General features: G+C 51.4%; 2 protein-coding genes across 3 annotated transcripts in view; one reads left to right on the top strand and one right to left on the bottom strand.

Moving 5' to 3' along the window:
• Kiaa0141 (KIAA0141 ortholog) overlaps positions 1-2,093 on the top strand; it is a 21,168-nt gene extending 19,075 nt beyond the window's left edge. For both annotated transcript variants that reach the window (XM_023704018.1, XM_004643852.2), the window contains one exon: positions 776-2,093. In XM_023704018.1, the coding sequence (XP_023559786.1) occupies positions 776-831 (56 nt within the window). In that variant the 3' untranslated portion in view covers positions 832-2,093. The remainder of the gene's footprint in view (positions 1-775) is intronic.
• A 3,438-nt stretch (positions 2,094-5,531) lies between these two features.
• Pcdh12 (protocadherin 12) lies at positions 5,532-19,484 on the bottom strand. Its single transcript, XM_004643873.2, has 4 exons — positions 16,261-19,484; positions 12,812-12,909; positions 10,091-10,242; positions 5,532-6,386 (listed from the first exon to the last, which is right to left on the bottom strand). The coding sequence occupies exons 1-4, from the start codon at positions 19,126-19,128 to the stop codon at positions 5,968-5,970; spliced, it is 3,537 nt and encodes a 1,178-aa protein (XP_004643930.1). The 5' UTR covers positions 19,129-19,484; the 3' UTR covers positions 5,532-5,967.
• Positions 19,485-20,202: the final 718 nt, after the last annotated feature.

Genomic DNA, 20,202 nt, shown 5'->3' with positions numbered 1-20,202 from the left:
AGTTCAAAGCCAGGCTGAACTGCATAGTGAGACAGACAGACACACACAGAGACACACACACACACACATTAAAATAGGTGCTATAGGGGCTGGTGAGATGGCTCAGTGGTCTAAAGCACATACTTAGAACAAGCTTAGCAAAGCACAGGGACCACGGTTCAATCCCCCAGCACCACATGCCAGCCAGCCCCGCCCCCTGGTGGGCTGAGGTGGCCACACACACACACATAAATAAATAAAATAAATAAATTAAAAAAAAAAAAGGGCAAGGAGCCAGGCATGGTGGTACATACCTGTCATCTCTGTGCTCTGGGAGGCTGAGTCAGGAGGATCACAAGTTTGAGCTCAAGTCTGGGCAACTTGGTGACTTCGCAAGACCCTGTCTCAAACAATAAAGGGCTAGAGGTGATAGCCCAGTGTAAAGGCCCAGGGATCAGTTCTCAGAACCACTGAGAAAATGGAAAGGCTGGGGATGTAGCTTGTGGGTGGACACCCACCGAGCACTTGTGAGGCCCCAGGTTCCATCCCCAGTAGCAGGAAAAAAAAAACCACTTGCAGAGCCTTGCACAAGGGGAGAACAGATCGAGAGCAGTGGCAGCAGTTGCGGGGGTGGCTCGTGAATGGCGGGAACTTGGGAAACTGATGGTCGTGGAGATGAGCTCCAGCACTCGCTTGTGTTCTTCCCAACGGATCCACATGGTTTTTGTTTCGCCTTTGGTTTAGGAGGAAGGAGTTTCTTGCCTGACTGGCTGCATTATCTGTTTGACTTTTTCAGACCTCGCCTCAGCTCTAACAACAGAGCCTTTGCGTTCTCAGAATATCATGACTTGAATCCCAGAGAAGCCAGTTGCCATTCACCGTCCCAAACCCAGAGAGCCAGCCCCGCACTGTAAACGGGAGCGCTGCAGACCTGGTTCTGCCAGCCGTGTCACCTGCAGCTCTGACCTGACTCACTGATGGCATCTCCTCAGCTGTAGACCAAGGGCAGTGGTGCGTGCCCACCTTCCTTCACAGGGCCAATGCCGGGCCTTTCCCCTCAGGAAGGACCCCGGAGCTTGCTTAGACTCCTGCAGGCAGTGATGTTCGCGACTGAAGGAGGACCCAGGCCTCCTGACTCCTGGCCTGGGCGTCTGTTCTGCACTTCACGCAGAACTGTCATTATGATCCCACTGATGTGAGGAAGATGAGACTGGGCACCTGGGGTCTTGGAGCCAGAGTGTAGACTGTGAGTTTTCACTTGGGAAAGGTGAGCCAGAGGTGTCTGGACATTTAATAAAACAGCTCGTGGATTATCTCATCACTCTTGCCCTTGAGTGTGTTGGTGAGAGCCAGGGAGACGGGGGAGGGGGTGGAAGGCGAGGCTCCATCCTCATCTCTGAACTCTCCATTAACCAATTAAAGGGTCTTAAAAGCTTCTCCAGGAGAGAGACTTAGGAAAGAAAATGATTTCTGAGTCAACGCTAATGACTCCAATTACTGAGTTTGTGAAAAGCTGTTCCCTGGCTTCTGGATATTAGCCCGAGTTCATAGCATAGATATGGTGGAGGGAAGGGGAAGGGAAAGACCGAGGACCAGCTCCTCCAGTGACTGCATGTGTGAAGAGCCCACTAGCATGGCCGGTACAGAGGAGGGAGGGTTTGTGGAAGACACTGCCCACATTCTCTCTACTGCCAGGCCCCCCCTCAACCAGTCTTGTAACCGTGCTTTCTATGCTTTTCTAACACCTCACTCACCTGTGGAGCCCCAGTGCCTCCCTGCCCCCTCCTGGGGTGCCCCACACACTGGCCTCACCCTTATCACCTCCCAAGATGGTCCTCCTTAGTAGCCGGAACCCCATCTTTGTTCTGCAGCAACTCAGCATCTAGCAGTGTTGTGTGCAGCGCAGGGGCTCAGTGCCATTTTAAGCCATGCAGTGCCCTATTCTCTCAGCCAAAAAACAAGGCTTCTGTGGTCAGATAAGTTTGGGAAACGCCGCACTAGACGTCCCCTTTTATAGATGCACCAAGCGCATCAGCACATTCTGGGTTCCAGGAAGTCCTGCAGTAAGAACACCGTTAACCCGGTGTGCACCTCACAGGCCGAGACAGAGCCCACCTCCTTCCCGGGCCCCCTGAGAAAGGCACCACCATCTCTCCTGGTGGCACCACACTTGGCAGTCTCCTCCCCATCTGGGGCACTTGGGGCCCTGATTCCTGCTTCCCTGGCCATCCCTGTGGCCTGGCCCACTCCACACAGTGGACCTGGCAGCCTGTGGTGACAGCCCTGTGCCACCTCCCTCCCACTCAGCCACTGCAGGTTAGCAGAGGCCTCCATCTGGGAGCCTGAAGTAGAGCAGGGTGTTCAGGCTCTCCAAGCTGAGGCGGCTTCCCCTGGTGGAGAGGGAAGGGAGCAAGCTGAGGAAGAGATGGCGTTAGGGACCAAAACCCATAGCTGTGCAGTCACTGTGGTTCTACTTCAGCCCCAGGAGAATGGCTCCATGGGCAGAGTGGGCAGCCTGGGAACTGCTGTGCTTCTGCCATTAAAATTCCTTTATTAACAACTTATCTCCAGTACCCTGAGGGGAGATGTGGGTGGAGGACAGGAGGTGGCCCACATCAGGCCGGCCTGTCTCAAAATTCCAGTGTGCCTAAGGATCAGGGACTGGGGCCCTTGTTCCTGAGCTCTTGAGTGAAGCTCTGCTGTCTCAGTTTCCCTACCTGGGGATGTTCTTTCCAGGGACCCCTGAAGCTAGGGTGGGAACAAGGCCATTTGATTCATTAGATCTTCCAAGCCAGTACAGCGCAGGGCACTTAGCAGCTCTTCAGGAATGAATTACTCGACAAATGAGAGTATTTGTACCGCATCTCCACCCAGTGCCTAGTACACACCTGCCCAGGACATAGTAAGCACTTTAACAGTTGAATGGATGAATGAATGACTCAAAGACCCCTCCCCCTTCCCCCAACCATTCATCCTTGTACTTTCTGGCACTTAGCAATTGTTCAATAAATAATAAACACAAAACGTTTGTTGAATGAATGTTTATAATCATGCCCTTCTGTTACATCAATAACTAGCAGGGGCTGGAAGCCCCTGACCTATTTTCTAGGTGCGCACTGTGTGCCAGGCTGAACCTGTGCTAAGATGTCCTCCTCCCTCTTCTTGTCTTTTTGGGATTTGGTTCTGTCTGGAGCCCCAAAGGTAGTAGATGCCATTTCACTCTTGTCTCAGCCAAAGAAAGGTAGGGTCAGTCAGCTGCCAAGCTGAAGCTGGGTGACAGACAAGGAAGCTGCCTGTCAGTCTCCGAGCTGCCCCAGGCTGGGAGTGAGCTCCGCATTGCACTACGGGTGCTGCAGAACGGCTGACTATCGATAAAAAATGTCCCTCTGTGCTTTCCAAATTAAGACGACATTTAACTGAGTGCTTGCTGGCTTGCCTGCTCTCTCAAATCTCCCAGGAGACAGAGCCCATCTTGGTGGAAACTGTTTTGAACATGTCCAAACTCTCAGCTTTGACATCTTGGCTGATGTCAAGAAGTTTCTGTAACCTTCCTGTTCAGCACACCCAGTTCTGTCACCATATGTACTGTCTCGTTCTCAGCCTGTTACCGGGAATCGTGCTGGTGTCAGTGTAGGGGGGGTGCACACAGTGCGGAGAAGAGCTCCAACCCTTCCATCAGAGCCCCTGCCCCGACTGATGATCACTGGCCTCCATCCAGGGCAGCTCTGCACAGCAAGGTTCCCCAGGGAAGGGAGGCAAGGATTGACTGCAGTGGCCCTAAATCTTCCCACATAGACCCCTGTGAGAAAGTGGTGAAAGCATCTACTCTTCCCAAAGAGAAACACAAAGTCCTCCCAACTTTGCAGGCAGTTCAGCAGACTCATAGATCCGGAAGCCCAACTGAGGACCCCAAGTTAGTAACCCTTGATGCATCAGAACAATGTTCTAAATCCCACCATCCACATCCCAGCTCTGCCACAAACCTGCCAAGTGGCATTGAACACATCTGCCATTTCCTTCTTTATCTTTGGCCATAAAATGAAGATTTCAAATAGCTAAACCTCAGATTCCTTTTACTACAATGACCCACATCTGTGGAAGTATAAATGATGTCCTAGAGCAGTGATGATAACCTTTTACTAGTCACATGTTCCCTTGGGACTCATGAGAACTTTGTGCCCTTTGTGTAGAAAACTATATATACACAAAGTTGTACTTGGCATTTGGGGAGTTCAGGGACTGTAGTTCCAGGACTTGAGCAGGTCCTGCAGTGGTCCTGTGTAGCCAGTGACCCAGCTGCAGCCATGGTCCCACGCCCTCTACTACGACCCTTCTCTCCACCCTTAGACTCAGCTCTGCATTGCAAGTCCACTAATAGTGGGTCAGCATGGGCCACTTGAATTACTGTCGTGATCCACTTTAGTATGGTAGTTTTCAGACTTCACTTTTATATAATGGGACGACTTTTTCCCAGTGTAGTCCTACCTGGAGCTTCAGTACAGATGCCAGGGCATTCTGCCACCTCTGCTTACACATTTATTCATTTACACAGCTATTCCACAGATGTCAGCAAATGCCATTCTGTGCAAGGTGTCTGCCTGATCGGGCCGGAGACCCCGCCTGCTTGGTTTCCCTTAGCCTTTCTCAGGACCTGTAGAACCCCGCCTTATGAACCAGCTTCCGTCCAGGACAACTCCACCATACTGATGAGCTATGATCACTTGGAAATTTCCAGGAAAGTTACAAGGCTGAGCCTTGGGAACGTATTTGCTGCTTATTTCATTGCCCCTTCCCTGGAAGGCTGGCTGCTGTCAGTGTCAATTTCCTAGACCCAGTTCATGTACTGTTCTTGGGGGCCTGGGTTCCCAGGACCAACCTGCTATAACCTAGGAAGATTTATTTGCAAACTGCGTTTGGGAATGACTTCTGCCCTGAAAGGACTATGCTCTGGGAAGTGCAGGGCCCTGCAGCAGGTCAGATCCAGGTTCCTGCACCCTGTGCTTTACAAGTACAGAGTTCTGTGACCTTGAGTGGCTTTGGGAACGTTGAACCGCATTCCTGAAGGGAGCTCAGCAAGTCCACCACTTTCCCTGTTAAAAACTCACCCCTGGGGCTTTTCTATTTCTGTTCCTTGTCTGGCAGTCGAGTGCCAAGGTTGAGGGCATAGGTTTTGGTGCCAGGCCAGCCTGGGTCCAAATCCTAGTGCTGCGTCTAGTCTCTGCTCAGTCCTGGGAGTGACACTCAACTTTTCCAAGCTTCATTTGCTTGTCTGTGAAGTGGGGATTAGAATACTTGCCTCCTATGATTATGGGAGAATCAAGTTTAATCTTACTGTAAGACCTCGTGCTTGGCTAATATAAATGTAGAACACTGATAGGAGCTTTTGTAGTCCTGGTTTTCCAGCTGAGAAGCAGATTACTTGATAGCAGGAGTGGGGTCAAGAACACACACGTCCATCATCCACATGCCCCACTCCCATCCAGCCCAGGATGGAATAACAGCTCTCCCTCTGTTACAGTTTCTTCCTCCCTCTCAACAGGTGCAAATGGGAATGAGCGGCTGTTTTTCTTTTATTTGTAGGACAGAGAGCATTGCTTGGTGTCCCCAGAAGCTAGTCCTTTGCTTCCCGTATCCAGCAAAGCCACCTTCCCGGCTTGTGATCCTCTGCAGCATCTGTCTCTACAGATGACCAGTGTGGTGTGTGTCTGGCCAGCAAACACTTCTGCATGCTGTCCATGGTCTCCAGAGACTTCCCAGGGCACCTTCCAAGGGGCCACTCTGCTCAGTCGGTTAACTGGGAGTCCCAGGTTCCTGCCGCCTCTGTTGGCCGGCAGCAGTCACCCTGAGGTTCTGGGGCCAGCTCTGGCCCAGTTTCAAGATTTTCAGAAAACAGCTCATGTCCCCCTGATCCTCAGGACCTGCGCTCTCCAGCATGTCCCAGGAGCTTCCTTCCTGCATCCAGAGACATCCAGAGGCCTCTGGCTGTGCTCACAGGTACCTGCTGTCACCACTTCCACTCCTGTCCTCAGCCCACTTCTTTCTACCTGGGCCTCCCAGCACCTCTGTCCCTGAGGCCACACTGGTGGCCAGGTCCAGACTGAGGGTCCTGCCACAGACAGAGAGCCGTCGCAGCGCCTCGGAGGCGGCCTCCACAGGCACCTCAGAGCGCTGCTCCAGCAGCATCTCCAGCAGCGAGCTCATCTCTGAGAGGAAGGTGCTGGCCAGCTGTGTGCCCACAGGGCTTAGCTCAGGAGCTGCTACCTTGCCGAAGGTCTGGAAGGTCCTCGGCTCCTCTGAGACTGCAGCATCTGGGGATATCACATTATCTCGGTAATTCGTGGTGAGTGGCAGAGAAAGTCTTGCCATCCAGGCTGGGTCCGGGGAGCTGAGCCTGTCCAGGGCCAGGCCTGTGGGGGACAGAGGGACACAGTGAGGGCCCCGCCACAGGGAAGGGCCAGGCAGGGAGGGCAAAGGAAGGGGACAAAGGAGGGAAAGGAAATGGCAGAGGACAGAGAGGGTGGTGAGGCGGAGACAGGAAGAAGAGGCCCTGACAGGGAAGCTTGCTGGCAGGAAGGCTCCGACAAAGTGACAAAGCACCAAAGTGCCTGGAGGGATCAGGCAGGAGGCAGTGGCAGGAGGACACTGAATTAAGGAATTCCTCAGTGTGTCTACAGAGCTTCCCTGTTCACAGTGGATTCGGGCCTAGGTGTCTTCCCTTCACTTGAGAAGGCTCACGCCTTGGAGAAGCTTCTCCCCCTTGGTACCTGCTGAAGCCTGGGGTGTGGATCCCCTTTCTTAGTCAAAGTCCGGGCTCCTGGCTTGGCACCACCTTCTGTTCATACCCATCACACACTGACCATTCACTAGGCACTCGTGTGTCAGACCACTTACATCATATCTCATGTAAGGTCTGCACAGGCCTTTGAGGTCAAGAGCATCCTCTCCATTGTGCGGATGAGGAAACTGAATGCCAAAGCGGTTCAGTCACTCATCTGCTAGGCAAGCAAGATGGATTTGACCCGCAACACAGTAGCTCTGCAGCCACTGGGTCTGTACTTTCAGCTCACTCTCGGAAGAGCTTTCTCCCTCCCTGGGAGACTCCCTGGCCTGCGAGGGGCTGTGCTGTTACCTGCTGCAGTGGAGGGGCACACCCTCAACTCCTCCTCACCCTTCATCTCTCAAGCAGCAGGAAGCCCTGGCCTAGAGTCCAACTGGGAAGGGGCTGCCTTCTGGGAGCCTGTCCCTGGAAAAGGACCCTGGCAGTGGCAGTGGTAAGGCATTTTGGTGCCTAGGAACTTAGAAAATTGTCCCCTAGATTCCCAGAGCCACCTTCACACTGCTTTTCCTATTCCTTCAATAGAAAATCCTGTCTCAGAAACTTAATTCCAGGCCTGATGTCAGAGGTAGAAGTAGTGTAAATTTTATGGTTAAGAAACCTAGGGCCAGCCAAATAGCACAGTGGGCAGGGATTCAATCCCAGGCCTGCTGTGTGGGCCCCGCCCCCGGGGCACACTGAGACAGCAAATGTGACTGGGTGTGGTGGTGGCACGTGCCTGTAATCCCAGCTCTTGGGAGGCTGTAAACAGGCGGATCACTATGAATCCGATTTAGTAGTGAGACCCTGAACACCCTGTAGACCCTTCCCTAAAACACCAAAAAGAAAGAAAAGGAAAAAAAAGAAAAAGAAAGAGCTATCTTTAGGAAAAAGAGACTATGCATCTAATTTAACCTGTATTCAATGTTTGCTGCAGGTGTCCGCCTTTAAGATCTGTACAAGCTTATAGACTAAAAGGAGGCCAGGCCTGGTGGCACATATCTATAATCGTAGCACTCTAGGAGGCGGAGACAAGAGAACAGAAAGTTCAAGCCAGCCTGGGCAACTTAATGAGACCCCCGTCTCAAAAAAGGGCTAGGATCTACCTCAGTGCAAAGACCCTGACTTCAGTCCCTGGTACCCAGAAAAAAATAAATAAAGTTAAAAGATAGATCAAATTACTCCTGGACAGAAGGGACTTCTTTTCCTTCTTTTTGTTTATCTATTTTTCTACATTAACCAAATAGTGCTTCTGTAATTTGAAAAAAATTATTCCAAAGTACAGCTAATCATGTTTTAATATTGATAAATGATTCTGTGTCTCTCGTTTGCTTCTGGATCGTGCAGGCTGGGAGACAGGCTTGGGTCCTTGCCCTAGTGGATCTTGGGGTCTGGCCTCATGCCTGGGACTTAGCGAATGTCTGTTGAATGATTAATGAACATAAATATTGATCCTCGGCATCTGGGAACTGTAAACCTTAGTTCCCTGAGACTGCGAGGCAATAAGGTTGGATGGGGCTCAGGGCGGTGAGGTGCAGACCTCTTCTCCTGCAGCACAAGGGCCAGCTGCAGGAGTGCAGCTCGAACTGGGATTTGGCAGGCGAACGGGAGTCCCTCAAGAATGATGTCAACCTCACCTGGCATCACCCTCTAAGCGCGTCTGCAGGGGCTTTGGGTCCCCCTGTATTTAACCTCTCGGCTTTGCCGACTAGAAGTACTGGGGCCTTGGGAAAATGGCTTACCCTCTCTGAGCCTCCTTTCCCCTCACAAGGGGTGAGAAAATAACACTGCGCATTGTGAGACTCCAGTGAGCTCATCCTAACATAAAATACTGTCGTCATTACACCCTCAGGCGGGGCTTTTATCTGAGCACCCAGACTCGGCCTCCACCCTGGCCCCAGTGAGCTGCGCAAGGGCCTTGCTACCCCTGCCTCCCTCCTGTCCCTCACTGCTCCGTGCACTGGGCTGTGGACAGCAGGGCAGCTTGGGGACCGAGCCCTCAGGCCTCCGTGCAGAACTGAGACAGACGTAGAGACAGAACTCAGAGCGCCATCTGCTAACCCTGTGAGGGTGCTGAGCACTTGAAAAGTGGCTGGGGTCACTGAGAGACTGGATACTGCCTTTTTCTTTCTATTTTTTTTTTTTTTTTTGTGCTGGGTACAGAACTCAGTACCTCATGCTTACCAGGCAAGTGCTTATGCCACTGAGCTATCTCCCCCACCCATTTTATTTCATTCTAATTTATTTAAACTTAAATAGCCACGTGTGGCCAGTGGCTACTGTTACACGAGCAGCACTGTAAAATTTAGAGTCATACTCCCTGTGCTAATAACCACTCAGTGTGCCACCGTAGGCAAATTATTAAGCACCCTTGACCCTCGGTTCTTTTCCTCTATGAAATGGGGATAATGGATAACTCCTCTCGCAAGATATTCTCAGGAGAAGCTTAGAAATGGGACTAGCACATAAAAGCACGCCATAAGTGTTAGCTATATTTTTTAAGCCAAGACAAGGGCTGTCCCTGTCCCGCCATGCCTTCAGTGTGCTTGTAACCAGATGGAGCACAGGAGAAATTGCTTGTTCACAACAGAAACAGAAAAGCACAGTGTGGGGCAGTTGGGCACAGGGCGGGCTGCCTAATGGCGATCAGTGTCCACCACAGCGGGTGGGGCAGCTGACAGAGTCTCGAATTAGAGTTCACATTATGTCCTGATTGTCACGATTGTACCTCTGCCAAAACAAAGAATTCTTTTTGTTTCAATTAGAAGTGTTAGCATAGTAAAGAGTTGACTTAAGTTGCCAGGGTGAAAGGGCATTTAAACACAGCAGAACAAGTGTGTCGTTTAGGCATTCAGGCTGGCTGGCTTTGGCTTCCCTTGAGTCTCCAGTGTGGAGGAGCCAGGTTGCTCGAGGTGGGCTCAGGCTGTTTTACCTCTGAGAGCTTCAGTTTGCTGCTGTATAAATAGGAGCTAACAACTCCTACCTCTGGGTCTGCCGGGAGGTTTAAATGAGCTAAGTGTGTATAAGGTGCTTCCCAGTGCTTGGCTCACACCGAGAGCTCAGTAATAGCTCCCAATTCTTACCATGATTTTTAAAATTAATCACCAAAGTAAAACTTGGTCTTCAGACAAAGGAATTCTTTCTGAGGCACCAGGGGAAGTAAAATGTTGCTGATGTTCCTCCCCAGGAATAGAATAGCAGCTTCTCTGCAGTGGATAGGAGCAGAGGCCTAAAGCCTCAGCGCCGGAGGGAACTTTGAGGACAGAGGTAGCCTTGGGTCAAGCTGTGGGTCCCTACCTTTCTGGGTGTCCAGCAGGCTTGACAGCTCTTCTTGCAGCAGCTGCTTCACGGAGAGGTCCTCTCCGGAGTCTAAGGGTCCATCCTCCAGGTCTGGTTCTCCTTGGCTACCAGTTCCAACCCCTGTGTCATCTGTGTCGAGGCCTGCACTCCTGTGAAGGAAACCAACCAGTCAGTCCCATGCGGGGAATTCCCACACAGCTTTGTTCTTTCATGCCAGCATTCACGTGTCCATACAGGGAATTGGATCTACAACCTGACCTTGGACTTCCTTGAATACTCTTTCCTCATCTGCCAAATGGGAATAATAAGTAATCTCTGCCTGGCAGGGTACTGCGAAATGAGACTGTAAATAGGTAAGGGGCTTGCTTAGCCTTGAGGCTGGCACAATGTAAGGACTCAGTAAGCAGAGTGAATGTGAATTCGTGGTTACTGTTACTCACTACTGTCCCTCCTGTGCCTTTGCGTGGTACTGGGCAAGAGTTCAGTACACTTCCCATCATCAACGAGGCAGGGATTTTGTCTGTCCCATTCTCTTCTCTTCACCAGTGCTACGCACACAGTAGGTGGTTAATAAGCACTGTGGGACAAGTAACTGAACATGTCTCCCTCCATATTTAAGCCAAATCTCATACCAGGGAGATCGGGCCTGTGGGGGATTCTGCTGGGTGGGGCATCTCGAAGATGCTCACCTCTACCTCCTGCACTTGTCTCCTGCTGGCTCCACCCTGACCCCTCTGCCTCATAGACCCTCGTTAAGAAGATGCCAAGGCTCCCTGAAGGGCTCTGAGGCGTAGGAGTCTTCCCTGGCTATAGCTCCCACCACTACCACTGTCACATGGCCATTTCTTCTCCTAGGAAGAGATTAGCTGGGAGGTGACAACTAGGATTTACTGAAGCCATGATTCTTTTTTTTATTGTTCATTTTGAGACAGGGTCTCACTATGTAGTTCAGACTGGACTTGAATTCACTACGTAGCTGAGTCTGGCTCTGAACTCATGGAAATCTCCCTGCCTCAACCTCCTGAGTGCTGAGATCGCAGGCGTGCACCGCCACTCCTGTGGCCCATGATTCTTAGACTCCATGCCACGCAATGCACATGTGCTATCTCACTTTAGCCATTCACTTGTGTGAGGGGTTCGCTTGTCACCATCTCCATTTCACAAATAAGAAAACTAAGACTTGGGAAGATTCTACAGCTTCCCCAAGGTCCCCATGGAGTAAGTGAAAAGCAAGAACCAAACCCAAGCCAACAGGGCTCTAGAATGTGTGTGATATTAGGGTTCAGAAAAGGACGCCCCACAGTGTAGGCTCAGGAGCAAAGTTTCTCTCTGCCCTCTGCCGTCTTGTTCATTCCCTGTGGGGCAAGCCACAGACACCAGAATTCCTCTCTCCTAAGATGGGCCAGAGTAACCAGGCCCCCTCGCCTCAAAGATGGCCATAAAAGCCAAAAACAAGGGCTGGGGACATGGCTTAGTAGAATAAGTGCTTGCCTGGCAAGTGCAAGGGCCTGAGTTCAATCCCCGGTTCCGCAAAAAAAAAAAAAAAAAAAAAAAAAAAAAAGCCAAAAGCAGCCTTAATTTTCCCCCACATTTCAGCATAAGAGTTAGCCATAAAGAAAGTCTCTGACCTACCTTGTTTGGTTATAGATCATAAGATCCCCCACTTCCAGAAAGGAAGGAAGAAATGCTATACAGAGAGGCCAAGAAAAATTCCAGCAGACGGACCCTGCTGGGTTTCCCCCTTCCTCTATTTCCCTTAGCTCATACCCTGTCTATCCAATCATATTTCACACAGCTGTCCCTGCTTCATTAAACGTAAGCATAAAAATAATTCACCCTGTATCTTCGAGTCTTCAGTTTAAAGGTTCTTATGTCACATAAAACTATGATCAAAAAATTGTTTAATGGTTTTTTTCTTCTGCTAATCTCAGGCCAGTTTATTTCAGAAGACTCAAATTTAGAATTTCAGAGAGAAAATTTGAAGTTCCCTGCAGCACTCGCCCCTGCTGTACACTGCCACTCACCATCCCTGCACAAAATAAGTTACAAATTAACAACAAACGCACTGAGCCAGGAGTTAGGAGCCCTGAGAGCTAGTCCCAGCTTTGCCATTCACTTGCTCGGGTGACCTTGAGCAAAGTCACTTGAAGGGGAAATCACTTAGAATTGCCTGTGTGCCTGCTAGGTGCCAGGAACTGGGATATTCGGAATACATTTGATCATTAAATTCTCATCGTCTCACTACAAGGGAGGTGGCGAGGCTTCCATTTTATAGACGGAGAAATGAAGTCCTATGAGATTATCTGAGTGACTCAAGTTTACGTAGCTTAGTTGGATTAAATTATTCGGAGCCTCCATTTATCCATCTATAGCTAGAAATTAGATTAGACCTCTGGAGCTCTCTTCCTGCCCACAGGGGCACACCCCACAGGTCATATCCACGTATCACATTTGTGCATCGAGAGAAAGAAAGGTGAAAGTTACAGATTTTAAGCCCATTTATAGCACCTCTGTAATCAGGGGACAGATAATCAGAGCTCAGGATGAAATAATTTCCTTAGTGACTTTGGGGCCGGCAAATACTATAAATACAGCAGCCTCAGGTCCTGGCCCCGACGGGGGAGGGATGCTTCCTGCTGCACTCACCCAGGGACGGAGGCTGCAGCAGTGCAGGGTGGCCAGGGGGCCCAAGACGTGTGGGGGCTACGTGCTGCTTACCTGCCACTGCCAGGCTTGGCCAAGTACTTATTTCCCCGGTGGTTCGGTTTGGGCTGGAATTGGCCCTGATGCAGCAAGGACAGCAGCTGGGAGATTTGCTACAAGACAGGAAAAATCTGTTGACTCCACACAATTCCGACCCAGCATACTTCCTCGCCGGATGTTTCCCTCAAAACTGGTGCTTTCTTTTTATAGTCTTTCCTCTGGCTTCAGATGCCTGTGTGATCAGATGGGGGATGGATCCTTAGATAGAGGCCGGGACTTGGGGTGTCACAGCAAGCGCCCCTGCCTTGCTGTGTCACTCAGGACCTGGCTGACCGAGGGACAGTGTGGTGACTCCCTGAGCCCATTCCTTCATGCTCATCCCCTGGAGTGACCTAGTGGGCTCTGGATGGGGCACAAAGGGCACTCCTGATGATCAAGGCACTGTTACCTAGATGAGGGGTGTCCTCAGGAGTTATTTTCCTCTTTTAGCAGTACTGGAACACTGACCAATTTATGTGGAGCAGATGTAAGGCTTTGCAGAGGTGATCAGTGCCATTTAATCCTTCACCTGTTCACCCTTTCAGCCCCGATACAAGCATTTCTTATGTGCCGATTTGGGCCAGGCACGGTACTTGCTGCAGGAACAAGGAGAAGCAGATTCTACTGTGGCCCTCTGGGAGCTCATGGGCTGTCGGGCAGGCAGGGAAGGGTGGTTACAAGAGGGGGCTGCATCTGAGTGTTGGAAAAGGATGGGGTGTCCAGGAGCAGGGGTACCCCAAGTGCAGCCTAAAACAGAGAGGTAGTGTGTGGGGATGAATGGTACTGGGGGAAGTTTATTCTTTCATTTTGTTTTCTTTTGAGACAGCAGTCTTACTTTTTGGCTGGGCCTTGAATTCCTGGGCTCAAGTGTCCTTCTGCCTCAGCCTCCCAAGTAGCTTGGCCTGCAGCCACACCTGTGACCTGCTTTCATTTATCCACCAAATGTTGCTTGGGTTCCTACCACATGCCAGGTACTTCTGCTCAGACTCAAGGCTCATCAGGAGGCCAGCCCCTGAAGGAGAGTGAGGTCTGGGAGAGGCTGAAGGGCTCAGGCAGGGGCCCTGCAAGCCGAAAGGTTGGAGAACAAGGCAGAGCGGGTGAGGTACCAGCGCCAGACCTGCAGGCCCTCTCGAGAAAGAGGCAACAGACCAAGTCCGAGGAGACTGAGTTCTAGTTCAAGGTCATTCGAGGCTGTAGTAAGACACCAGGCAAGGTTTTAGACCTACCCAGCCCTCAGTTTCCTTGTCTCATATTTCTAAAGTAAGGCTAGCCTTCTTCATGGCATTGTCAATGCTCATTAGATGACTTCTGTTATTCTCAGAAATGCATCTTTCACCTCCTGGGCCCAAACCTCCCTCCTCCCTGGGGAGGCCCAGAAGTGATGTCAGAGGAGACTTGGAGGAGGAGGGTGCTAGGACTGGAGTTGTACTGTGACTTGGGAGAGTCAGAGCCCCCTTGCCTGCCTCAGGGCGGATCCCACCTGCCACCCCAGCTCTCAGGAGACAAGGTCCCTGCATCCAAGCTCTGTGCTAAAGTCCCATTCAGGGGAAGAGTCCAGACTCTGGAATAGTCAGATTTGGGTTCATGTTCTAAATCCTCTTCTGTGCTGGTTCCTATCTGTGTGACCTTGGGAAGTCACTCACATGTTCTGAGCCTCAGTTTTCTTTCTTTCTTTCTTTTTTTTTTTTTTTTTTTTTTGGTGGAACTGGGGATTGAACTCAGGCCCTTGTGCTCTCCAGAGAAGCATTTATTCCACTGAGCCATCTCCCCAGCCCCTGAGCCTCAGTTTTCTTAACAGTAAAAAAAGTAAATAATAATGAGAGCCAGGTCATGTGGTGGCTGAGGTTTGTGTGAGCCCAGGAACAGAAATCATTTGTTAACAGATCCCATGACGGACTCCCAGTCCCTGGTGGCATAAAATCTTTGCAGCAGCCCAAGGGAGAAGACAGGGTAACACTGACTTTGGAGGGTTGAACCGTGGGCTCACAGGCTATGAGCAGTTAAGGCTGGAACTTGAACTCAGATGTGGTTCTGCTGGGGGCTGGGCTCCTGCCAAGCCACGAGCACAGGGTGTCTTGGTCCCTTCCCTTCAAGCTGATTCCAAACAACAGGTACTTTCCTCCCATCAGCCAGTGCTGCCACCCACAGTGCCTGCTTTCTGCCATCCTGTCCACCAGCACCCAGCACTGAGTTTAGCGAAGCATTTGATGAAATAAGGGAAGCGATGGGTAGACGAGGAGGTAGAGAGCTCTGGGCAACCTATGGACCTCAGGGAGCCCAGGCAAGATTGCTAAGAGAACAATGAAGCCCTCTCCAGGTGGCTCCCTAGGAAGGGGACGTGGGAAGGAAACTGCATCCTTGCTCCACAGGAAACATGTCCTATGCCCAGGCCAAACAGAAGAACACTGTGAGTGGGCAGCCTGGCACAGAGAAAACACTCTTGAGATCAGAGGACCAGACAAAGGTCTGAGCCCAGACACTATCCCTGAAAGATTCCCCATTTGTGTGTAATAAACCCAGTCACTCGACTGCTTGTCATTCACCATCTGATTTAATCCTCAATCTCCAGGGAGGTAGACCCAGGGTAAAGTTGACACTGTAACCCCTTTTTTATAGATGAAGAAAATGGGGTTTTGCTCTTAAAGGATTTGCCCAAGGTTGCCTGGCTCCTAAGTGGCTGTGTTGAAAATTGGACTCAGACCAGCCCAATTCCAAAGTTATAAGGTTTTTTCTGTTGCTGATCCTGCAGGGCCAGCTAGTAAGTATTTGGGGTCAAATGCAATCCTACAGCCTGGGGGCAGTGGTCTCCAGGCTTGCCTGCTTCATAAGAAATTGGCCCAGAGGTGACAAGGGCAGGAGTGAGCAGGCAGGGATGCAGCGGCAGCAGGAACCTTTTGCTGAGCACCGACCACACCCGGACAGACTGTTCTACTGGCATTAGGGTCACTGAAAGAAAACTTGGGAGATGGGTGCTGTGAGCATGGATGTCTTCAACAAAAAAGCTGATTGACAACTGTGGGCAATGGCTAGGAAGAGATAGAGCCAGGATTCAGACCCGGGTGACCTACTCCTAAGTTTGCGTTCATAATCACTACACTTCTGGTCCATTTGTGCAGGAACTGTGTACAAGTGCCCACTAGAAATTAACTGATCAAATCCTCAGGACAATTCTGTGAGGCAGACTCTTACTATCATTCTTAAGTATTCCTGACTTAACATTAAGGAAATGAAGGCTCAGAGACACTAAGTAATTTGCTTAGGATCACACAGAGAAGATCTGTTGATCTCGGAATCATTGTTACTCAAAGAGAGCATTCATTAGAAGGTGCTGCGTGAGCCTAAGGAACAAATGTAAGGAATGTGAGGGCAATGGGGATGTCTGAGACCATGGGCAGGAATCCAGGGGTGACCAGGGAGGGAGGTACCTGAACAGGAGGAGAATCCATAGTAATCTCCTCCACAGGGTTCCGTTCTGCAAAGGCTGCCACAGACAGCCGGACCAGGCTCCGCAGAATCTGGTGGGGGCCTGATTCTGTCTCAGGGGACCCCCTGCCGCTGAGATTCCGCCGCCTCAGAGTTGCTGAGGAGGCCGGAGGGCTCAGTAGGGCTGTCTCGCTGCTCTGCTCTCCTGCTGGCCTTCCTGTGGGGCTGCCCTTCAGGGCCCTTGCTCGTGCCTGGCCTGGGGTGGATGGGGACTCCAGAATGTTCAGATTCTCCCGAGAGGCGTTCCTCTGCCTGGGGTGGTTGAAAAGGAGGTTGACAGTGTCCTGCAGCTCTCGGCTTTCTGCCAGTGCTCCCTGGTTGCCTTGGTTACGCAGGGTCCGATACAGGGTTGGTGTAAGGTGAAAAGGAGCCTGCAGGCAGGGGTCCCAGCCTGCTTCCATCATGGCTTCCTTGCCTGCATCCTTGTGGCACTGGCTGGCTTGGCCAAGTTCATCTGCCTGGCCCCTGAGCATAGGCACCAGGTGGATGTCTGCCTTCTGAATGTGTTTCTGGGGCCTCCTGGGTTGGTGGCGATAGGTGGACTCAGCTTCCCGACAATTGTAGGCCCTGTTGTCCTTCTTCTCTGTCCGGCAGATAAACATGAACAGAACCAGGATCAGCCCAAAGATGGCCAGCAGTACAGCCAGGCAAATCACCATCAGCACTGACGTGCTCAGGACCCTCGGGTCGTGAACAGCATCCCTCAGGTGGTCAACACTCGTGACAAACATGACCCTCAAAAGGGCTTGGGTCTGCAAGGAGGGGCTGCCCTGGTCCTCTATCACAATCTCCAGCTCCCATTCACTCCCAATGAGGCTGCTGCCATTGGTGATATTGATGAACAGCTGCCCCAGGTCAGGGCTGAGGCTAAAGAGACAGGCCTCATTCCCACTTCGAATGCTGTACAGCAGCTCTCCATTTGCTCCTGAGTCTGCATCTTTTGCTACAATTGTCACCAACAGGAATGGCCAGGAGCCATGAGTGGCCTGTGGTAGTGCATCAGCATCTGCTGCATCTAAGCCACTGGGAGTCTCCATGGGCACCAGAAGGTGGCCGGTGGAGGCATTTACAAGCACCCAGAGACTGGCTTTTCCATTGCTGAGCACAGGCTGAATCACCTCTGGGGCATTATCATTGGCATCTAAGAGGCTGACCCACACAGAGATGCTAGAGGCAAGCTGGGGCTGACCCCTGTCCTCTGCTATCACCCGGAACTCAAAGCTGGCCATCTCTTCATAATCCAGCGACCGCTGGGCAGTGACCTCTCCTGTGTTTGGGTCAATAGCTACCAAGTGAGAAACTGGGGAGTCTTGGATGTGGTATGAGATTTCCCCATTAATGCCCAAGTCTGCATCGTGGGCCTTGATGGTGATGAGGTGAAGAGAGGGTAGGTTGTTTTCCCGAGTGGAGACTTCGTACCAGCTCTTCTCAAACACTGGCGCATTGTCGTTGGCATCACTGACCTGAATGTTGAGCTGTTTATTGACTGATAAGGGGCGAGCTCCTTGATCTTGGGCGAACAGAGTAAGGGTATACTGGGGCCATTGTTCTCTGTCCAGTGTGGCATTGGTTAGCAGCATGTATGAGTTGCCATTAGTCCTTTTCAACCTGAAGTGGTCCAAATCTTGATTCAGCCAACAGTGGACCACACCATTCTTTCCTGAGTCCAAGTCATCTGCCATGACAAGTGCAACAAAACTGTCTTTAGGTAGAGCTTCAGACACCAGTTGTGCCTGGGAGGCCCAAGTGATGTGGATGGTTGGAGCATTGTCATTGACATCTAGAACCTTGACAAAGACTTTGCAATAGGCTGGGATGGAATTGGGCCCCAGGTCCCGCGCCTGGACGTCCACCTCATAGGCAGGATTCTGCTCATAGTCTAGGGGTTGGCACAGAGTGACCTGGCCTGTTTTAGCATCGACACTGAAGGTGCGCAACACCTCTGGAGGCATGTGCTTGCCAAGGAAGAACTCTACCTCCCCATTGGGACCTTGGTCAGGGTCTGTGGCAGTCAGGTTTACAAGGAGAGTGCCGGGGGCAGCATCTTCTCGGATCTGTAGTTCCAGAGAACTCTCAGCAAACACAGGGCTGTTGTCATTGGAATCCAGGACATTGACCTTGATCAAGCTGGTGCCTGACCTTGGGGGGTTCCCACTGTCATAGGCAGTCAACACTAGATCAAAAAACGAGCGGACCTCCCGGTCCAGCTCTTTCACTACCATAAGTTCTGCATGTTTGGTCTCATTAGGTCCCACAAAAACATCTAGGGCGAAGTGCTCGCTGGGGGACAGGCTGTAGGAGTACACAGTGTTGGAGCCAGTGTCTGGATCAAAAGCTCTATCCAGGGGGATCCGTGTGTGCAGCGAGGCACTCTCGGAGATTTCCAGCTCCTGCTCACCTTTGGGAAACTGTGGCTGGTGGTCGTTGATGTCCAGCACTTGGATCTCCACATGGATCAGAGCCAGCTCCTCCCTCACAAGTACATCAAAGGAAACCAGGCAGGGGTCCTGCTGTGGGCATAGGCGCTCTCTGTCCAGCCGCCATGCAGTGCTGATCAGGCCATCCTCAGCGCCCACCTCAATGGGGAGTGCCTGAGGCAGCTGCAAGACCCGGAAGGTAGCTCTCATGGGCCCAGGCCTCTCGGCCCACGCCAGTTCCCAGGACAGCTTCCCTATCACGGTGCCAGACGGCACTTCCTCTCTCACTTGGTATTTCACCATGAGAGTGGCCACCTCTTGACAGGTCCCTGAGAGGAACAAGTAGCCACCTGGCCCCAAAAGTCCCACCAAAAATTGTAGAAGTGGCATCATGCTTACCGCCAGATTCAGAAACCGCTAGAGCTGTTCAAAGTCTGGGCAAGTCCTCCACTGCTTCCTGGATGTCTCAGCCCTGTTCTCCTGCCCCCAGACCTGCTGACACAGCTTTGTCCCATAATTAGAAGAGGACAGAATGAGTAGGGTCCCCAGGCAAGGCCATCTTCATTGGAAGGGATCTGAAGGGCCCAAGTACCGATGAAGTAAAATCACCAGTCCACATAGCAATGATGAATGAAAGCTGGTCCAAGAGGAACTTGACCCAGAAGAGCAGGATATGGGGATCTAATTTCCAAATAGTTACTAGGCTAGGGAAACAGAGAAACAGCTTTTTCCTATGGAAACCCCACCTACAGGAAAAGGGAGGGCTGTGAATTTCAATGCCAATTAGAGGAAGAGCATTTCCTGTGAAGCTGAGTGGCTGAGAGCCGCGTCTGAGGAGGATGAGGGAGGATGAGGCTGGGCTCCCGGGCCTGGCCGGGTGGGAAGGAACTGTCCACAGAGCAAGGCAGTTGCTGAGGCCGATGGAGCCTCTCCATAGCCAGGGAGCTGGGAGCTTGAGCCACCGAGGCTCTGCCCACCGAGGCTCTGCTTCTCTTTCACGATCATTCCTTCTCCCACTCTGGTCTTTTCCCCACCCTTATTTGTCTCTGTCTTGACTTTGCCCTTAATACACACGTTTGTCTCACTAGTCAGCAGCTGTAATTAACCAAGCAGCCATTCGAGCTCAACTGCCGAGGTTAAGATCCTAACTTTGTCTGGTAGTAGCTGGGTCATTTGGGACGAGGCCCTTAACCTCTCTGGGCCTCTATTATCTCATTTTCTGAGTGGGCCTTAGGATAAGAATAGCAGAACTCTCGACAGGAAATTGTGAGGATTAAATGAAATGATGCATGAAGGGCCTTGGCCTGCACCAGGCCCTGAATCACAAGCAATGACGTTATTGTCGAGGTCTGTGTTGTAATCTGCATATCTTACGGTTGCAACTAGCTTTTGCGCTGACCCTGGGACAGCCCTTGCCCACACTGACCCACAAGAGTGCCCAGCGCCTGAGCTCCAGAAGCTGAGAAG

This window comes from Octodon degus, unplaced genomic scaffold (genome assembly GCF_000260255.1).
Source record: "Octodon degus isolate 3935 unplaced genomic scaffold, OctDeg1.0 scaffold00185, whole genome shotgun sequence".
Lineage (NCBI taxonomy): Eukaryota > Metazoa > Chordata > Mammalia > Rodentia > Octodontidae > Octodon > Octodon degus.
Note: the sequence above shows the minus strand (reverse complement) of the source record. Positions and strands in the feature narration are given on the sequence as shown.